Source organism: Sparus aurata, chromosome 17 (assembly GCF_900880675.1).
Source record: "Sparus aurata chromosome 17, fSpaAur1.1, whole genome shotgun sequence".
NCBI classification, from domain to species: domain Eukaryota; kingdom Metazoa; phylum Chordata; class Actinopteri; order Spariformes; family Sparidae; genus Sparus; species Sparus aurata.
This window is the reverse complement of record NC_044203.1, coordinates 26088405-26110827: the sequence shown is the minus strand read 5'-3', so window position 1 is coordinate 26110827 and position 22423 is coordinate 26088405. Positions and strand designations below refer to the sequence as shown.

Genomic DNA, 22423 nt, shown 5'->3' with positions numbered 1-22423 from the left:
AAACGCTCCTGTGGGACGAGCTGACAAAAACAAGCCACAAGTGAATCTGTTGGACTGCTTTTATATAAAAAATATCTTCAACTTTTTACACTGATAAAACAACACACGTGCACATAAACAGATCTTGAAGATAATGTTTACGAACAGTATTAAAATAGCAGAAAGAAGGCACTGAACTGTGTTATGTACATCATCAAGCCTTACAGTGAGCAGACTGGATACATAAAAAAAAAAAATACATTCCAAGTTCTAGTCTACATTGGGACATTTCTTGCATATAATCCCTTCATTTCCTTCTATCTTTCTACTGAAGTAAAGGTCAAAACATTTTAAAGAGCTTAGGTCCATAATTTCTGTTCCAAAACAGTTCTTTATGCGCAGCCCTAATTGCATGCAGTGGCCTATTTCTGGTCCATGTAGAGAAATCCAGCTGATCGCTGCAGCAGCTTGTAGGTCACCAGTTTGCTCCCAGTCATTAGTCGAGTGCCCACAACAGCAGCTGAATGGGCAGGCAGGATGCAGGCACACTCTGTCCAGGCATCGATACCCAAGAAGAACTGCCAACTATGACTGTCTCTTGTCATGCAGCCCAGGAAAACAGGGCCAGCGTGTAGGGGAGTCTTATACCAGGCTCAGGCTTTCCATTCCATTGGCTTAACCCGTCTCCCGAATGTCCCTTCAGGCAGTGAAGCCCCTTTGGTGGTTGGCTGTGTGGAGGTAGTTGCGAGCTGCACTGGACACGAACTTTGAGCTAGAAAAATGGATATAAAAGCGATGGCGTCTTCGGAGAGCTGGAGGAGCTACGGTTAAGGGTGTGTGGTGCGGTCAAAGGCGAACATCCACGGCTATGGTTGGGAGATGGGGACCCTGAAGGAGAGACAGAGAGTGCAAATGAAATACTGTGATTTTTGTGACTGTGTGCTCATGGGTGAACGAGGACGGAGACATACCACAGTATTGTTTCTTGATCTGACACAAGGTACGAGTGCCAGGATCGTAGTTATGTATGGAAGCCCCAAACCATCATGGGTCAAACATGTTCTTTGCTCCATTTTTTTCCGTGATAAATTAAATATTTTTTAGTGTCTTTATCACAGAATAACAAATGTTGTTTTTCAGAGATAATTTAATCGTGACAGAACAAACTTAATTTATGTCATTATCACGCCATGTATGCCTCAAGGCACTGCTGATTAAATAAACATTAATATAGAAGCAATAAGAGGGAATGTAATATGTTCGACCCATGGCCATTTATTGCTTCCACAGTTATCCAACCCAAGCAGTAAGAAATCTCACATTTATAATATCTGTACAAGAATAGCCGGTCCTCTTATTGATGGTCTTGTTGCCTTGTGTAGGCCATACAGAGATATTAGTATTCCTTTGAGACAGTTTCACGACCAGTAAAAAAAACCCTTGTCGTACATTTTAACACAACAGTTTTAAATGATAAATAACAAATGCTCGTCATGTGATGTATCCAAATTAAAGTGGTGATCAATGTGCGCATGAACACAACAGCAGCAGAGATGCAAATATTGCAGCACTAAGAAGAGTTACCATGTCCCGAGAAAAGTGATATAACGTGACGGTTCCTTTCCATTCAAAACAAGATTGCACATACGTAATAAACACCTTGGGGATTTGTGCATGCTCTTACCATTTTCCGTTAAGTTACTCCCATGTGGTGAAACAGACACACATTGTTGATCTTGAACTCTTATCTGGTTGGAGCCTCTCCCTCGTAACACATCTGCAATCTGCAAAATATTTACACTCTGTTACAACCTTGTCTGTGTGTCACAGTGATCTACAATAAAAAAAAAACCTCCTATTAGTGGAGAAAACACTGCACCATCCAGGTCTGACCTCTAGAGGGAAGGATATGCACATTTACTTTCCAATTATGCCTCCAACTATTCCTTCCTACTCTTCTAATCAAAGCTGAGTCAAGCACATTTTTAAAACTCTTTGCATTCATTCTGATGTAAGTGAAGTAGAAAATAAATGGGATTTTCCATCATGTAATTATACATTTGACTAAAACAAACAATACAGTAAACATAGTACTTTTAGCAAGGTTTTCTTTATAATGCTTATTTTCCCTTTCTGTCATCTCCTTGCTCACTTTTTTGTTCTTGGCCACCATCACAGGGGTGTCGTTGTGGTAGTTCTTAAGGCTGCTGTCTGCTCCGCTCTTCAGCAGCAACCTCACCGTGTCCACCTGACCTCGGCCACAGGCGCCATGCAGGGCCGTGTTCCCGCTATACGACTGGCTGTTGACATTACAGCCACTCTGCAACAGAAAAACAGAGAAGTTGACACAGATGTGATTCATAAAGAAAACCAGTGGACGCAGATTCAGCATGGAAAGTGAAACCAAAGATTGATCCAAGGAGAGTTAGATCAGATAGGGGAGATGAAAGAAGGAGAACAGATAATTCTGCCCATGAGCAACACGTCTCCCAAGCTCTGATAATAAAGCTCAAGTATAATTATTTTGCACCAGTTCTTTGAAGGTCTTATCTATGAGCTAGACAACAATGGCAAACTCAGTATGAGCTGGAAAGAGAAAACTAAACATATCGAATAGAGCTGAGTCACAACCCTTGTCTCCTCTCCTTCCTCCCTACCCACACACCCTTGTTACCTCAATGAGGAAGTGGATCATGTCTGCGTTATTGCTCTCCACCGCGTGCATGAGAGGACTCTGACCACTTTTGATGTCCTGATTAGAAAAAAAAAGCACCATGGGAAAAGTCAGAGGATGCAAAGACGGTAAATGTAAAAAAGTGATGTTGTGAAACTTAGTCAGAGGTGAGTCAGTGAAACACAGGGACTGACCATGGCGTTGATGTCAGCCCCTGCATCCAGCAGCATTCTGGCCAAATCTTTGTGGCCACGCAGCACAGCCAGATGGAGAGGGCTCAAACCTGTGAAGAGTGACAAAGCAGAACCTTGTAACACACACAAAAAAAGGTTATACATACTGTTTGTCGACAGAGTATACTATACTAACTCCACACAAAGTATATACTCTTTGAGGCGTAGGCAAGACAGTTTATAGCTTTTTTTCCTGATGTGCCTGAAATACTTTGTCAGCAGTCCCCCCTTTAATTCTGTGACTTTGCGACATCACAATGTGTCAGAATATCACACATTCATATAATTTATCCCTAGCAGCTACTTTAACACGTAAGTTCTGGTTTAGCCAAGCTGCTCTGTTGTTGTTGTATGAGACAACGGATGTTTTTTTGTTTTGTTTGTTTTTTGGAGCAATGACACATGTTAACCTTCTGGAGTAAACTAAACTAAAATTATGAACCTGAAAATGAGCATAATGTATTTCATTTGAAATAAATAAAGAAATGAATGAATGAATACGTTTTTGTGTTTTAAATGCTGATTTTTTGCATGATGAAATAATGGTTCACAGGGCCGAGAGACATCTTCCCCTGAAAGATTAGCAGACCAGCAGGAGCATCCAAAATGCAGTCTTATGAAACACTGGAAGCTAGTTACACAGCCTGTGTGTATTCTGGGGGCTTTTCTCTTGTAGCCACACTTATCTTCGCAGTAAAAATGTCTCCTGTTTCAGACACACTAAGGGGATCTGAGCTGTGACGTGCAACATCAAACCACAGAGGAAGGACGTGCCCTCTTCTCTGTTCGCCCACACACCCAAAACAACTTATGCACCTGAAAGAGGGTTCACATTTCTCATATCGCCAAACACGCTGTTATGCACAAACACTAGTAAGGTAGTCTATGCGGTTTTTATAGATTGCTGCAGGGATCACATGTTTTTGTAGGCTGACCTGGAAGTTAGCATAGCCCTTGTACCCTCGACAAAAGTGGGATTTATCCACTGAATTTCAGTTTATTGCAGAAAAAGATTATGATAGTTACACGAGATAATTTCCCCTAAGAACACCACTTCTATGGCTTTTTAAAGCGTAAAGGTGATCACCAGAAGTAAACAGCTAAAGTTAGGCTATATGACGTTAAATGTCCGTGAAGACTACGACTTCTGTAGTCTTAACTCGCCACTTGTCAGCAATAGGACTCTAAAACTTAAAACTCTCTTAACGCACTTTATTATGTTACCAGACTGGAGAGAGGATCATAGTCTTCAAAGCAATTCATTTTGTTGTAACGCTCTGAGTGTTTTGATTACCATGTTGATGGTTGTTGACTTATTTGATCATTTTACTTCTTGTAAAAGGTATTGTGAATTGCTCTTATAAAAGCCATTGATGTACATATGAAGTGGGTCACAATTACTTTCTACAAGTCAAGTTAAGTTAATCACAGGGATATCACTGAGGAGGATATGGTTACAAACAATAACAAGGCTTTGTTTGATTAAATAGCCTCATGAGACAAGCTAATGAGTCACCCCAGATCTTTGTCACAAACATCTTCAACACAATACATACCAAAATGCTTTTTCAGGAGACCACAACTTACCCTCATAGTTTCTGATCTCCAGGCATATGGAGGATGAGGAGTGGGAGAGGATAACAGACAGACAGTCACGCTGGTCGTATTCGCAGCAGAGGTGGACCCCTGTTTGGCCGTTACGGTCCAAGGCAGCAGGGTCGGCCCCCTCCCTCAGCAAAGCGTCCACCATGTTTGCCTGCTGGGTTATCACCGCCAGATGAAGGGGCGTCTGACAGGGAGGATGAGAGAAAAAAAATTACAGCTTTGACAAAACAGTGTATTCAGGTCCGTAACCACAAAAAGCCATACACGGTCTCTCAAAATAGTTTTCATTTTTCACACTGCAGCGCACACTACACGGCATTCAGAAAGCGTGAACCCCCCCACTAATGATGAACAATGCTCCCACTCACCACTTCCCTCAAAGACATCATTCCTATCTCTTAAAATCTGAGATAAATAGATTTCATATCCTGTATAGATGCCATTATTTCGAAACAAGTATCTGTTTTAGTGTCATTGTTACGACTAAAGTCGCTCATCTAATACTGGAAATCCCAGATCCGGATTTCCACCAAATATAATCATTTGGTCACTCCCCAAAAGCTTTTCCCTTGACTGTCTCCAAATTGCAAATTGATCAACGGAGCAGTTTGACATTTGGGAGAGCTACCCCTATTTGTTAGTTTAGCATAAAGACTGAAAACAGGGGGAAACAGCTGGTCTGTCTCTGTTTTAAGGTAACACAATTAATTTGCTAGCACCGGAAAAGCTCACTAATTTGAACTTTTTTTTTGTATTTTTGGCCGCTGTGCTCGTAGGTGGATTTCGTTACCTCTGAAAAAGCCATGCTAGCTGTCCTCCACTGATAGCAATCTCTATGCCAAACCAAGCAAAGCAGCTCTTCCTTCATCGTACAAACCACAAAACAATTGAGCATATTTCCAAAAATGTCGAACTATTCCTTTAGAGATCCCCTCCACACATAAATATGTTTGTCTGACATGGTTGTTGCAGAACAATTGCCAGATTACAATCCTTAAAAATGTAATCAGATTTTCAATGAGCACAGAGAAAAGTTTCACTTTCAGCAATGAATGTGAAAACTATTGAAGAGACAATAAAAGATTTGATCGTAGATCACTATAAAAAAACACCCAGGCTAAAATTGATCAAGGTAAATTTCCATTATCGGAGTTATTGTTAAAATCCTTAGTGACTTGAAGTGACTTCCTTCCTTGATTTATTTAGAAGGTATCTTTTATACAATAAAAATATTCTTAATAATATCAAGGTACAAGAAAAAGAACTTGTAAAATCGCCAATAGTTTTATTATTTCTAGTAAAGGCCTCTCTACATCTCTAACCTGTTTGACGGGTTAAAGGTCAGAGAAACAATGCCAGTAAGTACGGGCCAACGCCTAACAAAAATAAACAAGGAACTGTGTCTTGTATGATTATCGTTATTACACATCAGATCATGAGATGTGAGCACAGGTTTTACGTGCCAAGCTTCACATATACAGTAACACACAGTGCCAAAATTTGAAGTTGTTGTCTGCAAATAAACCAAAGCGGCTGACTGTCACAGATGAGATGAGACCTTTGCACCGTATTTCACAGAGCAAACAACAGCAACAACCCTTGCATGAGGCTGTGTGATTAATGCAAAAGGAGGAGGAACCTGCTCCGAGAAAGAAACAGTTCACCGGATGCTTGCCTGGATGAAGCTTAATGAAATCCCTTGAGCAATATAGGATGTTCCTTTGGGTTAGGTCAGCATGTATCATCCTGCTGACAATTATGTCAGCTCTGAGCAGGGAGTCATTGACAACTTGCTGTTTAAATTAAACAATGTTTAACAAAAGGTTGAGTCATAAAGGGAAGTCTTTTAACCTGGACTTTTTAGCTTTTATTCAAGTTGCGCAATAAACAGCAATCAGGAACAGATAGTTGCTCCAAGTTTCAGTTTTGCTATATTGCTACTGTACAAGTGTGTGTGTGTGTGTGTGTGTGTGTGTGCACGCGCACGCACACTGCGTTAGGGGTTCCAGTAAAGACTATTTAAAAAAGCAGTTTAACAGTGGGAGAGCGTCTTTGTGGAATTCCTCCAGTGTGTCAATGCCAGTGTTCCTCCCTTCAGCTCCTGTTTCCCTGAATCCTGTGACTCACACACACACACACACACGCACACACACACACACACACACATCCCTGTAAAATGTGTCTTTGGACTTCCTATAATCAGCATTCACTGTTGAACCAATGTTGCTAAAAAGCCATACTACTATTCAGACCCCACAACACTTTAATGAAGCCTTTATGATACCATCCTCTACACTACTCTCCAAAACAAGAAATTACCTTCCACAATAAGGCCTTTTAAGGCCTTCAAACTAGACCTCTCAGAGTTGGCAGAGTCTAGCTGTGGCTTCCTGTAAAGGATTTCAGAGTGACTAAAACAAAAATCCGACAAAGATAAGAGGAGGGCTGGGAAGGGAGTGGGGGGGGCTGGGTGGAGAGACGGAGGAATGAGGAAGAAACGGAAATGGCAGAGGGGTGTACAGGGGAAAGACAGGATAACAAGGGAAAATCCCTTCTCTTTCCCCTGGGTCTGTCCTTGCACACTTGCATTCCTGCAAAATGAATGGATCAACATGAAGGAGGTGAAAAAAGATGAGAGAAGAGTGGAGTTTTTTTTGGGGGGGCATGAAGAACAGCCCAGGGCTGTCAGCAGTGCCAAACACAAAGGAGGGTGGAAGGCAACACTTAGAGACAGAGGCTGTTCTTCTGCAGTGACACTACAAGGTAAAGCCAGTGCTAAAGCACAAATAAACGTCATACCCTCATACGTCAGTGTTGTTGACAGTTAGACTGATAGCATCAGCCAGTTCATCAGTTATGATTAAGAACTTTAAATTCTCACACGATCAATGCAGCGAGAGATATGAAAAAAAGAGACAGTAGTGAGAGAGGGAGACAGATAGAGAGACAGCACAAGTGAGAGAGAGTGAGAGAGAGAGAGAGAGAGAGAGAGAGAGAGAGAGAGAGAGAGAGAGAGAGAGAGAGAGACGCGCAAGCAAGGGAAAGTCCCTGTAAACTACCCTCAGCACAAGGTATGTTGAGAAACAGCCGAAAGCGAAGTAGGGAGGGTGGGGGGGGTCATGTGACTTCTCGGAACAAGGATACTAAAGCACACACAAACACACAGATGTCTTGCTTGTGCGTGCACACGCACACACACAAACACACGCACACACACACACACACAAACACACGCACACACACACACGATAAAAAAATAAAACGGCATGACAGCAGCATGCACATACACAATGTGAGAGAGTTTTATATGAACTGACACGAATCTGAATTAAGTGATTACAACAGCACAGTGAACCATTTTCCTATTAGTGAACTGTTGCGCATCATCTGCATAGTGCATTAGAGCAGTACCACATGTACTTCAGTGGATGTTTTTAATCTAAAGCACATGACCATTAGTGCATCTTTTAGCGTGGGAGGCCCCTAGGGAATTCATTCCCCAAACCCAACTAGTGTCAGTGCACAACAGGCTGTAGCAGGTACAGAAAAAATAAAACTACTACAGTGTGTGTTTGTGCAGCCGCACAGATTGCATGACCAGTGTGGGAGTATCAAATAGCTGTCTCTATCATCATAGTAGTGCACGGAGTGGAAGGCAAATCAAGCACTGACACTTGCACTATTGTTCAATTACGGTACTGATAGTAACACTCTGTCAGAAAGTTCCCTATGCAAAACCACAGAAACTCAGGATTTGTCATCAATATTGGAAAAGCTGTATTTTGTTTTTTTTGTTGGTCTCTGGGAAGTTGGCCAGTGCCAGAAAATGTGTTCAGGTCTGTCTGGTAAACCTTGTGTTTTGAAAAATGAAAAAAAAAAGTTCCCTGCCCTCACTTTGATGAAGTCTTTGTGCCTTGTATTGAGCTAAAACCACACTATCTGGTAGGCAAATGACTGTGACGGGACCTGAATCTGAAAAATCTCCCTTTTTGGTTTTAACTGCATTTGGCATAATACATGTGAGTGTGTGAAAAGTGAGTCTGTCTATGTGTGTCGCGTGCATGCATTTTCACACACAGGATATCAAAAGCCTTTGCTGTGAAGCCTCAGAGATGAGGAAAGACGACAGCCGATGATAGCACCAGCGTTATTTCTGGTAAGCGAGCCGTGGTGTCCTGTGTGGTGTGAAACCCCAGCCCTGAGAACTAAAGCTCTGCGCAGCTCAGGTACTATTCTGTTAAAGGATGAAAGACAGAAAGCTGGCAGAATGCAGTGCAGGAGCTAGAGACTAGGGATGAGCATGAGTACTCCAGTATTCGAGTACTCCATTTGGACATCAGTATTCATCTAACTCACAGACTAACACAAAAGTAAATTGACCCTGATCAATATTAAGGGCTTACACCTTTTGAACAGGACAGGGTGCTACAAGAGCAATCTATGAATGTTTGCAAAGATCCATAGAAAAAAATATGATAGATCTGCGCTAGGTAATATTCAGCGTTTTTGGTCAGACACCACTCAATCTGCTGTTACAGGCAGAATGGTGACCAGCAGATATAAGAGTGATGTTTTTAGTTTTTTGAGGAATAATTTCAACAAAATAACTACCATGAATGTGCAGTGCAAGCTTTATAACAATAAAGCTGAAATAACAAATAGCTTGAAATTTTCTCACCGACCAATAAGCTTGTGACAACAAGGATAATAGCTCGGTTACAGGCCTTTTACAAGAAGAGGTGCTCATCGTCTGCAGAACGCTGTGTTAATGTAATGTGAATGCGGATTGAACATTTCCTACAGCTGCAGCTTCGCATTATAAGCAGTTACCTGGTGAAACGCGGCTTGACCTTTTATTTTGAAGTAGCCTAGTCACAGGATGTGTCTAAAAATGTGTATACAGAGCAAAACAATGGTAATTTTCCGCATTTGTCAACAGCGGTTCAATCTACAATGTGTCAGTTTGTAGTTTTTCTTCAGTGTGTGGGACTGACAGAACAAGAAGGAGCTGTTGGATGAAGAGCTGCTGGCAAAAGGCTTCCCACATTTGCATTATCATGTTTTACTATAGGCACTTTTTCTTTTGGCTTTGACAACAAATCTTCCGCCATTGTCTTGTCTTGTCAAAGCTCCTCACTTTCGTCACATTACAAGTGAAAAATGTGACTCCTGTTACTCTGTGCTCTGCTGCTGCACTGACTCGACGCCTGCAGCAGTTTGTAATTGTAATGTCCATTGTCTGACTAAGTATTGATTTAAAAAAAGCTAAATAACAATTGGACCAGTGGGCAAGTGATGGGCACCATGTAGCACCAGGAAATCTGACTACCGCATCAATCCTCGTATAGATACTTGGCCGATAAAGTCAATTCTGATTCTGATTATTTTTGTTCACATTAAGCCCAAGGAGACAACTGCAGAGACTGATAACATGCAATCTCTCACCAACTCATTTGCTAGGAATGTCAGCGCGCTTCGTCGTGATGCCACCAGGACAGAGAAGATTAGCCAGCCCAGCATAGAAATGGTGACTTTAGATTTACTTCGACGAGCTGATGGTGTTTGTTGAGCAAGAGCACAAGCTACCATCCCAGCGAAAAACATCTACTAGAGATGAGCAGATGTGTGAGGAAAGGGCATCGCTGAGCTGCAAAGTGGCGACAAAGCTGCAGTTACTATTCACAGTGGTGTTTAAGATGTGTTGCTACCCCTAAACCCTGTGAGTAGCTGAGTACCTGATAATAATTTAATGCCAGCACTCACATATGGAAAATGCCCATACCTAGTGGATACAATGGAGACAAAGATAATGTGGAAGTGTTGACTTAGTGGTTTGGAGATTCCTGAATTGTGAAACTCTCAATGATTATTTCTTGTACACATTCCCATAAAGTATCACTCTAGCTTTCTCCCTTATGTTGGGGTTACTATATAGGAAGTTGAAGGACACTTTTTCACAAGAAAGTGTCACATCAGTCACCCCAGTCAGTCTAAGTCCATTGGATCCATTTTCCATTACTATAACTGTAAACTGCAAAAGTTGCCCTGGTCAAAGAGTGTCAATCAGACTGTTTATATGCAAGAAAAAAGGAAATTATATGCTAGAGTAGAGTTAAAAGTGGCATGTTTGCAAACTTTGTCATGTAATTTTCCATCCTGTTCATGTGGTTTTAGACGTGAGACATGACTGCAGGGTTCATGAGAGTTCATGGGAGTTTGCTCAGCTTAATCATCCTGACTCTCTCCTCTGAATTTCACAATATGGTAAATCCAGCATGCAAACCCTGAAAAGCCCCTTCCTATAGGCACACTGAGTACTTGAAAAAAAAAAAAAAAGCAAGACAATTAGTCCTTCTCAGCATGTGTATGGCTTTGGCTTGTGGCAAGTACAGGTGGAGAGACCAGGAAGGGTGAATTCCACTGCATAACCATCAGCCGCCCTGACTGTAAGAGAATGCGATAACGCGCTGCGAGGCAAGGAGGAAACCAAGGCACTTCCTCTTTCATTCTTTTCCATGTTACTGTTATCAGAAGGGTGAGGCAGGGGAATGTGTTTTACATGCTGTGGTTGACGGGGCAGAAGTCCCCGTCAGCTCTTCTATTCTGCGTCTCTCTTTCATCATGTTACACTGACAAATGCGGACGCCTCTTTCATATGTGTTACAAATTGAACTGACACATTGAAGAAATCTTTCTGTGGACTGGATGGGTGCCACGTCAAATTCAAACTGTTGATTTGAGTTCTGCACTCGTAAAAAAGTACTACTAGCAGTGGTGAGACGATGCATCTGTGCATTAATGGACAGAAATGTGACAAATTTGACAATTACCTGACGGAGGTTGTTGTAGATATCGAGGCTTCGGTGCGCCCACAACAGCAGCTGGATCAGTTTGAAGAAGATGGCCAACTCCCCCTGCACAACAGCTATATGAAGAGCTCTGTAATGAACACAAGCACACAAAGACGGATAAAGAATTTCCCACCAACTAACTAATTAAGTAACCAGTATTTAACTGGGTCACAGGTTTTCCTGACATTGTGACCCACTGACACTCTTGGAAATTACTTCTTGACTGAGGTAGAAAATGAGTGACCTGATAACTGATCAGGGTTTACACTTGATCTGTGTTCGACACACAGATGGTGATGTGATTACGAGGATGTACTGCATGACCGACAATGGCATTTATACTTTTTGCTCAAAACCTACGTCTGTGAACTGCTGGGAATCCAGTGAACTACAAATGATTTTCCCTTATGGTAGTAATAAAGTGAGTAAAACATTCAGTTTAATGAGGTAGTTCAACATTTTGGCAGATGTGCTTATTAAGAGTTAGATGAATATACCACTTTCTGGACTGTCTGTTAAATATAAGGCCACAGCCGGCAGCCAGTTAGCTCAGCTCGCATAACAACTGAATACCAAAAAAATTAACCCTGGGCCACTGCAGCGAGGAGAAGGTCTTTGTACCCGGGCAGCGCGCTTTACCAACTGAGCTACCGGGTCGCCCTTTGTCACATTACATTTTGTATAACAAGCCTAATAACTACAGGATGTGTTTTTACGGGGGTCATGTGCTGGACTGTTTATGATCCGGGAGCAGAGACTTATATGTACGGTTATCTTAACATTATTCAGATTGTATATATTACACATTTCATGTTATGAAGTAATATACAAATACTACCATACTAGATAGCTGCCATAGTCAATCAATAACATTATTTACTCATTACAGGAGAGATATATTCAAGATTATTTCATTAGTCACCAGGCAACAAAATGCCAATCACAGGTCAAACTGAAGGTCCAAATTACAATTATAAAATATAACAATAGTAATAATAATCACTCAACAACGTCTTGATCCACTTCTGGCGAAAATCTCGGTCCTCTACAAGTCCAGGGCTATGGTCTAAGACAAGGGTACTCTTGATAAAATAAAGGCTTTTGTATTTCACATTAAATTTCTTCCAGAGTTGTAGTTTGCCACCACTGATAGAACAGCTGAGTTCAGGTTCTTCTACTGTGTAAGTGTAATTACTACTTATTTTGCTCAACTAAAAACATCCTGCTGTTGTCATTCCTGTAAGGATCATTGTAATGAATGTTAATAATAGTCATTATATAATACTGTATATTGTAAACCTAGTATATGGTGAAGATGTCAAGTCATTGCAACCATTGATGTAATCCTTATTCATGAGCTAACCTTTCATGTGCTAGTAGGACGACAGCGTTACCTACAGACAGAGCCAGGCTAGCTCCCCATTTCTGGATACTCTAATCTAAGCAGCTATTGAACTACTACTTTAATGTTCATTATTCACTTTCATTTCAGATGAAAATCACACACATGGCCTTTAGATTTAACCTGTGAAAGACTTCATTTTTTTTTTTTGTGATCAGAAGCAGCAGATTCTATGTAATCACTTGATCTAAATGATCCCGCTAACAGTCGTACCAAGGAGCTCCACAGATGTGCAGGCATGACTCACCATGCTCTTATCACACCCTTATCAAGACTAAGGGGGAAACCACTATCTGCGGTCTCTACGTGAAGCGAAAGAACAAACGCAGGCCAAAGTTTAGGACAGGGAAAGGCAGAAAAAGTGTAGGGGGGAGGGCTTGTTGTAGAAAACAGTGTAGCAGTTTTCACATTTTTTCTTTTTCACTCTGTCAGAAGAAGCAGCTTCCAGTAAGAGCTCGACTGGTTTTATGTCACTTCCTGTTGTCAGTAACAATGGCTTCATTCTTTATCTTGCTGGGTGTGCTGTGAGAATCTAGCCATTAAGCTGTATGGTTTCTCACAGGGGTTTTCTGTAGGTTCATCAGTTAGCTCCATCCAATGGATAAGTCATAATCAGACATACAGTACGATGTTGCGACAGGAAACAGGGACGCTTCTAGAGAAGTTAAAAGTACCCTTGCACAGAATTTGAGGTCAGAAAATACGTTCTTACAATGACAAAAGCACTTGCAACACTTCCTCTCAGCGATGTGTCCCAGTGACATGGAGTCATTAACGACGGTAATTTCCTGCCTCAAAAAAAAAAAAATATTAAAAACCTCTCTGAGAGAACACTCATGCTACAGTCTACATTATCAAACACTTTCTACAGTTTCCTGCACATTTATCGGAACTGGCGTGCAGTCCAAGGAAAGGTTCTTCACATATGTATGTATGCATCTACACATTTCTCTATCTTCCTTATCACAGTTTCACATTACTCTAATCATCTCAACAATAAAAAAAAAAACAGCTTACATAATCTCTATATTCAGTGGAAATATTCAAATTCAGCTTCATGAAGGCAAGTATGAACAGAATAATGCCTGAGGTCTCTGAAATTCAAGGATAAGCATGTGCCAACCCTGGTTGGTGGATGCAAGGGAAAAATGTCTGTGTATATAATTAGGCGATATTAAAGAGAAATGCAAATCGTATGCATGCATTCGCATGCACATGCATGAGCAGGCATGGGCCTAAACTCTGCAGTTTGTGTAAAAATAAAGCAAAAAATGATGTGCTACTGCATGTTGGAACTGCAACTGCAATAAACAATCATATGATTCGCTCCTGACGCCAGAGCGCACAGCAGAAAAAGCAGAACTGTATGTTGGAACTGGAGTGAGCGTGGTGGTTCTTTCCTCAGCTGGTCCCTGTTCCTGTAACTGAGCTCAGCACAGTGACAGAATCTGCATCATCAGAGATATATTTATCATATTTACTGTACATGTTACCAGCCTATAAAAAGCTGGTGTCTCAACAATAAATCCTACAGTGATTGGGGCGCCCAATCATGATACAGTTCATCCACAGTCAGATATGGTTGCAGGGTGTTCAGGTATGACTACAATGCTCTGATCAACAGAAAACTGACTTGTACTGTAGTTTTTTTGGTGTGAACAACCGCTGAATCAAATCTCATCTCTTTAAGCATTGAGCTCAATTAGTATCTTGAATAGTTGCCTTCATACAGGCCTAAAATGTCTCTCTCTCTCTCTCTCTCTCTCTCTCTCTCTATCTATCTATCTCTCTCTCTCCCTCTCTCTCTCTCTTGCTCGTTAAACTCTTTTCTATCGGCATCCATCTCTCTCCTTTTCTCTTAAGATGAAACTGTACTGTTTCTAGTTCCTGGAAGTGGAGCAGACCACAGCCCCAGATAACCTCAAGCACAGCAGCACTGACGCAGACAGGAGTCCCGAGCCCACAGCACTAACACAGACAGAGAAAAAAAGAGACAGTAAGAAAAAAAGAGAAGCCAGAGAGAGAAGGCAGCCTCATGCGGTATCCTTTTTGGTACGGGAGATGACATGATCATACTGAAGGTCCTGTGGTCTGTGGACCAGCTGAGCATGAGGTGATGTGTGCGTGTGCGCGCGCACGTGTGTGTGAAGAGTAAACAAAAGAGAAACAGGCACACAACGGACCGTTTAATGAGAAATGACGGCTTCGGGCACATTATCCTGTCTGCAATACTCGTCGCAAAAGTATGGTGGGATAAAGGTATTCATGGGGTAAATGTGTGTGAGCAAACCTGGAGCGAGCAGTTTATTGTTTTGTGGGATCTGTTTTCTACATTCATCATCAGGGTCACGTCTGCAATCGTCTATACAGCTATTGTAGTGCAAATTTACAGTACATTGTTTTTTTTTACCATTATTTATTCAGGGAAGGTTCGCGTTCAAGCATGAAAACACCCGGATCACATTCACACCTGGAAGCTGCCCAGTACAACCAGTCTGATCTGTTAGCCACTGATAAGCTCCAGTGGTGCAGACGTGGTTAAGGGCCTTGCTTAAGGGCACCTCATTGGTGGTAAGGGGGTTGGGGCAGGCACTGCTCCCACTTTCCCCACCCAGATTTAGCCAGGAATTTTAACCAGCGACCCTTCAGTTTCAAGCACGCTTCTCTAACCTTTAGGCCAACACTGCCCCATTGTTGAGTGAGTTGAATTTGTGAAGCCACTCTGAAGCTCCTATATAAAACCCCTAACTGCTTGAGCTCACTGGTTCTAGAATCCACATAAAATAGAACTCATGTTAATGGAAGTTAATGGAAAGGTCGAAAAAAACGCCTTATCGCATAACATTATGTAAGTGAGCAAAAAAAAAATCCTCGATTTGTCCTGTCCTCCATCTGGATCTGCACCAAAAGTTAAAAGGATCTATTCTGTGCCAAGACCCATCCTCCATCCAAGTTTGAAGGAACTCTGTTCAGTAGTTTTTGTGTAATCCTGTTGACAAACCAACCAACAAACGGACCTCAATGAAAACATACCCTCCTTGATGAAGACCAGAACTGATGGACTGTCGTGGAATTTGTAAGATGAATTTAAATTATTTCGGTGATCCGCTGATTTTCCATCACGCCAAAATGATTTTTTTTTTCACCAAAACCTTTGGGTAATTGTGGCTCAGTACGTCGAGTGGGTCGTCAACTTGATCGATCCCAAGCTCCTCTTACCCCACATGTCAATATGTCGTGGGGCAAGACACTAAACCTCAACCTCTCCTGATGGACAGGCAAGCAACTTGTGTGGCAGCTCTCTGTTGCCATCAGTGTGTGTGTGTGTGTTTGAATGAGAGGCCTGTTGTAAACCAAGTCCATTTACCATTTTACTTTGGTCTATGACCAAATCAAAAATGTAAAAGTATAATTTAATAATGTGGCCAACGCGCTAGGTCAACAAGGTAAACATTACCTGCTAAAAGTACAAAAACAGAACACCCTGGATCATGCTCCCATGAACAATGATTACCTCCACGAGCGACCTTTTGTGCCCTAGTCTGTCTTCAGACATTGGGCTCTCTGAAAATGACATCTGTTTTAGCCCTAAAGGAGCATTATCTAGTGTGCGGACTCTTGCTTTTACTTGTGACTTCTGCTCCTCTCCAGTTTCTTGTATATTTTTTGAACGAGCACGCAACTGCAAACCTTTTCGAAACATTACCCAATAAACATCTTGACCTGAGCGATGTCATTGGGATCATGTAACGATGCTGATGTTAGCATTCAGTTCAAAGCATCACTCTGGCTGTGCATAACCTCACAGAGTCACTGGTGTGTCTGTAGACCTTGAGTCATGTTTTTGTTTTTGTATTTTAAAAAAAAAGAAGAAGTTGAAGGTTTACATCTGGTTTTTGGTACATGTGCAGAATGAAAATACTGTAAAAGTATCAATTTAAACCCAACACTATTACATTTTTTGTACAGTTTTTTTGATGGACTACATGCCACAGTAATCTGAAATGATCTAGGTCTGCAGGTGAAATGATGACCCAGTAAAGATGTAAAACGTTTCTGCCAGGCTCTTCACTAAATAGTGTTAGTGTGCGGGTAAACACACTGGCTGACTGGAAGCATGTAGAAATTCACTTGTAGCAGCTGAACACACACATCTTCACATTACAAGTACGAATGACTGTGTGTGCGAGTGACACATAAATGGATAGAGATAGAGAGAGAGAGATAGAGAGAGAGAGAGAGAGAGAGAGATGAAGCTGATAGAAAGAAAGCGGTAAATGAGGAAGTGAGGAGCGGATGTTTGGGTTTTTTGAGCCCATTCATTTAAAAACACAGTGAAGAAAAGAGAGAGACAGAGACACCTGAGAAAAACCGCAATCGTGTTTAAAAACTGAGCACTCACTGGTTTTCCCGAAACTAAAGGGGCTCAGAGACGCTGAGAACCGAGGATGAGCGACGAATTGACGTCAGCAGGCGCATGCTCGACAACATCAGTCACATTATGCATACACGCATGTACGCACACATATACTCATATACATAAAAACAGTGTGAAAAAGATAGGGGGGCCGAGAATGTTTCTTTCTGCAGAATTCACACAGAGTTTCAAACAACCACAAAGCAACAAGGAGGCACTACACAGGCTCGCCGCAGTCTCGACTTCATTACAAAGGGGCTAGGCTTTGTGAAAAGGCTCTGCACTACAGCCTTGTTGTAACCGCCAATGAGAAAATGTTCATATCATTTACTCATTTCAGATTTATGTCTGCCCTGTAAATTTGGATAACATACTTGTACGATGCTCCTGTGTGGAGTGTCTAAAATAAATTGTAATAATGGAGCAAGTGAAGAGGAAAAATAAAATCAGGCTATTGGGCAGTAGCATTGGCCTGAAAAATATGCAGATTCATACCTGTGTCGGTATAAAAATGAAGAGTCAACCTATATTACTTTCACCTTCTTTACTCATCACTGTCTGTTAATAACCGATGCATCTGAGTGATTAAGAGTCCCTAATGAGGATGAGGGACACTGAGCAGCTGTGACATGTCACGGGACTTATGGCTCGGCTAAATGTTGGTCATCACGAGTTTTTTGTCAAGTGGATGCAAATGATGCTGATACTTTTTGAAACCACAACATCAAAGTGCCGAAATTCTTGGACATGCTGTGTTTTCAGTCACATGATTGAATGTGTGTGTGTGTGTGTGTGTGTGTGTGTGTGTGTGTGTTGTCTTGTATCAGTTAGACATTACAGTTAGTGTGTGGGTGGGTTTAAGTAACCATGCGTTAAAGTTTAATATTTGCATTCATGTGGTCTTGAAAACTCCTCCAGAGTCTTGTGTACACTGTTCTCATCCCTACCGCCGCCCCCCCCAACCATCCCACGCCCTAAGATGCTAGTCGACTTAAAATTATAGTTTGTTGAGGACACACACTCCGACACACGTGTATGTGCAATGTCTATTTAATCAAGCAGCAAAGGTTTCCAGGTAAATCTTTCCTAATCTAACCCACACCAGTTTCCCTCATAGGAAGTGATACAACAGTAAAGAATTTGGCTCGTACCTGTTCAATGTGCAGAACCAGGTGAGTCACAGAGATTATAACAAATAAACTCAGACGGCACAAGCATCGCACAAACCACATCCAGGTTATGCAACGCCAAGTGCTCTGTTTATGAGGTCAGACCCGTCACTCGCTGAGACTGGTGTTGTTTGGAGTCGACCCAATGAGTCACTTGTATTCACTTGATACCTCAGCAGAGGAGGTTATGTTTTCAGTTTGGTTTGTTCTTTTTGTTTGTCTGTTTGTTTGGTTTACACAAAACCTGCTGCTCTGATATTCATGCTAACTAAGGTCGAGCGTAAGAAGAACCTATGAAGTTTTGGAGCAGATCTGAATCACAAGGTGCTTTCGTTAACACGGCCAGGTAGGGCATTTGGCCGAGGTAAAATAACTGCCTTACACCTTGAAATCCATTACATGGTAGTAAAGTAGTACACTTGGGGACAGTGTATTCATAGGAAAGACCGGAAAACAAAAGAGAGATGAAGGATCACAGGAACACACCATAATTCTGGCTGTGAAGTTTGCGCTTGCAGATTTGCATGTTATAGGAGAGAACACTATTAGCCTTGGCACAGGTCTGATCACCTGTTTTTATATTGGGAACAGCTTCCCCTGAAAAGATAGTTTACAGTCCATCATTGACTGGTGAGAAGCTATGATACAGACTAAAATGTCACTGAATTATTTCATGCAGGACATTGTAACATGCCACTGACCACAAATTTTGAGGCTTCCGTCTCTGAACTGACAAGGGGAATTTGCTTCTTCTACAAGACATAATATCTGCTGTATCAAAGGCTTATTGATTCAATTTGACCAATTTAAGAATGCAGCTCCAGCGACACTTACCACATGCATGAGTCAGCATACAAGCGCACATTGTGTGTGAAACTGGGAAGTTAGCTGAAATACTGTACTGAACTTTCTGTGCAAAAACATTGACATTTTATGTAATCTTCCATTTTTTATGTTACTGAAGGTTAAAGGTGTGATGTGTGAGATTTTTGGTTTGAAACATTCAAAGATTAAGAATGTAACAACATATATATTTTTTTACGTCTATGTATTGTGTTGGAGGTTCATCTACTGAAGTTAGCATTCTAACCAGTTAGCTCCTACACCAAAAATCTTTATTGGCTGATAACAAATGCCTGTTTTTTAATACAACGGATATCTGCGCGATTCAATGAGCTACAGTGCTAGCGGCAGCTACAGTTAGCAGCGGTGATACTGGTGATATGCTTTCCCCTATATGTTTGGACTATGTATTCGACAGGTGGCCTCATCTTCAATAATGCACGTTTTAATCTACAACAAGGAACTTTCATTATTTGTTGATACTGGCAGCCTTAAGCTGCTGATTGTGAGACATAGTAAACTTTGTTTTAGTGCCGTACGGTACAGCTGACTACAGAGCAGTTTCTTTCATCAGCCTGTGAGACTCCTCAATTCATCCTCAGCACTGCACCATGAAACACAGTTCTAAATCTAAGGTTTATCCAATTTCCTTGTTTGCTTAAAGAGGTCAAATAGAGGAATACGTATCAAATTGAGACGGTTTCAGAATCAGTTACAAGTTCCTTGTAGAATGTTTAAGATATGTTTGTCCTGCCATTCACAACCTCATTCCACCTTTATGGTAGCAAAAGCATCTTTCCAATTAATTCTTGCCACCACCGCGGACATCAAGCTACAGATAGTTATGTATTTAAATTTAAAGCAGAAGTCTGACCTTTGACAAAATATGCATCCAGTTTAGACCTTTCTGTGAAGCATTAGCTTTAAACTGTGCGCCACTTTCATATTTAGCAGGTCTGCAACATGTGCGTCACTACTTCAAAGAAGAATCTTGTGCACATTAAACTAAAACTATTAATGTCTTGCTCATGATGCACAGTGGATCAAACGTGAGCTGGGAAATCTCACAAATACTTGAATGTGTTAAGATTTCAAATGTGTGAACTTTTCCAAGTTTCGCCTGTCAATGCAGCCCGCCATGCAACGATTTTGTAGATGTGTGAGGCGGATGAATCGCATTAATCTTTTTAGTTTACTTAACGCATCAGTGGCTGGGATATGTGAGAGGTGATTAAATTATACACCAAGAAGAGCGACATCCTAACTTCCAACCCAAAAAACACCCAACATACGTGTCTCCATCTTCATCTTGACGTGTGGCCAGAGCGATGCCCGCCAGCAGGTTTTCGGTTTGGTGGGCCAGAGGGTGGCTCGGCTCTGGGACAGGGGGCAAACAGTAGACCGGGAAGGGACCTGAGGAGGACAGAAGCAGAGAGACCAAAATGGGAGGCAGAGAGGGAAAGAAAATGATTTAGATGCATGAAAAACGAAAAGGCTGGCACGGCAAACAAGTCTTTGTCTATGCATGTGTGTGTGTGCATGTATCCTATTTAGTTATGAGTGAGCTAGTTTTGTCAGTACAGGAGACCGACTGCTGGAGAATGACTGCAGAATTGCTGACTGGACATTTTATCTCATTGACTCAGTAGAGAAACTGCAACATGAACTGCAACTCCACTGTCATTTCTTACATCGGTCACACACTAATGACTTAAGATATTGAGGAAGGGGTGGAGGGTGTGCTGAACTGTACCGCTGTAAAAACAATAGCTTTAGTATTGTACAAGTAATATATCATTTAGAGAGCCCCTGTGTGTTTGTCTTTGAGCATAACGGTGTCTCTGTAAGTCTTATCATTCACCATGTATTCATATATATGTCAACTGTAGCATACAAAAGAAGAGTTCCCTTGGAGAACAGCAAGTCAAGTCCATCAGATGTGAACTTCACAACTTCACAAAAAAAATCACTGCATAAATCTGCAGCGTAACAAAGTTCAGGCATTATTCTAGTTGAGGGGCTTAAAATGCTCAAACCATGAACGCTTACCGTAATCAAAGTGGTGCAAAACGCGTATGGGAAAACCATTTGGGCTGTGTGCTGCCTCTTCACTCCGCCTGGGAGTCATCGGTGCTGCGTTGACTCTGCTTTCATCCGCGGCTCGACCGGGAAAACTTTCCCTGGATGTTAAGTCCGCTCCGACCGCGGGGGAGCAGCGGTCCTCAGTCTGCGCTGGAGCCGGCGTCTGCCTTTGGCTCTCCGGTTCGACGTGAAACCGGCGTTTCCTAAAAGGAAGCCGGGAGGAGGATCTGTCCGCTGGTCGTTTGCGAGAAGCGCCGGTCTCTGAGCCGGGCAGTGCGCCCCTGACCGGGCAGCGTATCTCCAGAGTGTCCGTCCCTGTGCTCGCTGGAGGCGCAGGTGAGCCGCCCGTCACACGAGCGTCCCCGGCGCGACCTTTGCAGCCCGGAGGAGTCCCCGGGCCGGCGCTCCCACGCTCTCGGTGAGTGGTGCGCAGATCCAGCGGCGCCGTGGCGACCGACTGCTGGTCACCGTTCATGGTCATGATCCTTGGCATCAACCGGGGGACGAGGCGCGCAGGAGCCGAAGAAGTCTCAGGTGCGTGCGTGCGCGTAAAAGGAAACCTCCAGACGTTCAGTGACAGCTTGGAGGGGGATCAGTCCATCCAAAGTGTCCACTAGTGCGCAATTCCCATCCCCGTGAGATCAGATGGGAAGCGATCAAATCATCACCCTGTTTTCCCTTCTGTGTCACTTGTGTGTTTCAGATAACGCGTTCGAACTCATTGACTCGGAAGACATTTAAAAAGCCATTCATGTTCGAGGAAGAGCCGGCAGAGGTTCGGTGAGGATGATGTGCGTCCTTGCCACCTATGGTAACGACTGCAGGTACACTGCAGCTGCGCCGGCGCTCACACTGACACTTGGTGCTTTCCTCTTTAAACCGAAACAACGCGACCGAGTTTTGTCAAATTATACCGAGTGAGGGAAGAGCAGACAAAACACTTCTTTGAATTCACAATAATTTCTGCATTTCCGACTTCTCTGACATCTGTCTGTTTTGCATGAGAGTTCAAAACATCTCGCGCTGAATTTCTCAAGAAGTTCAAAGAGGAAAGACGGGTCGATGCTTTTGTCGGTTCGACTGTTTTGGGGCTGTGCGAAAACAGAAAAACAGGACTAAATCTGAACTTTGGCTGTTGACACTGACAACATGAAGTCAGGCTTTTTCT

General features: G+C 42.3%; 1 protein-coding gene across 1 annotated transcript; it reads right to left on the bottom strand.

Moving 5' to 3' along the window:
• Positions 1–45: 45 nt before the first annotated feature.
• bcl3 (BCL3 transcription coactivator) lies at positions 46–22026 on the bottom strand. Its single transcript, XM_030392537.1, has 9 exons — positions 21223–22026; positions 20466–20586; positions 11322–11430; positions 4474–4675; positions 2848–2936; positions 2654–2731; positions 2132–2299; positions 1664–1763; positions 46–867 (listed from the first exon to the last, which is right to left on the bottom strand). Exons 1-9 carry the CDS (start codon positions 21746–21748, stop codon positions 752–754), a joined length of 1509 nt encoding a protein of 502 aa, XP_030248397.1. The 5' UTR covers positions 21749–22026; the 3' UTR covers positions 46–751.
• Positions 22027–22423: the final 397 nt, after the last annotated feature.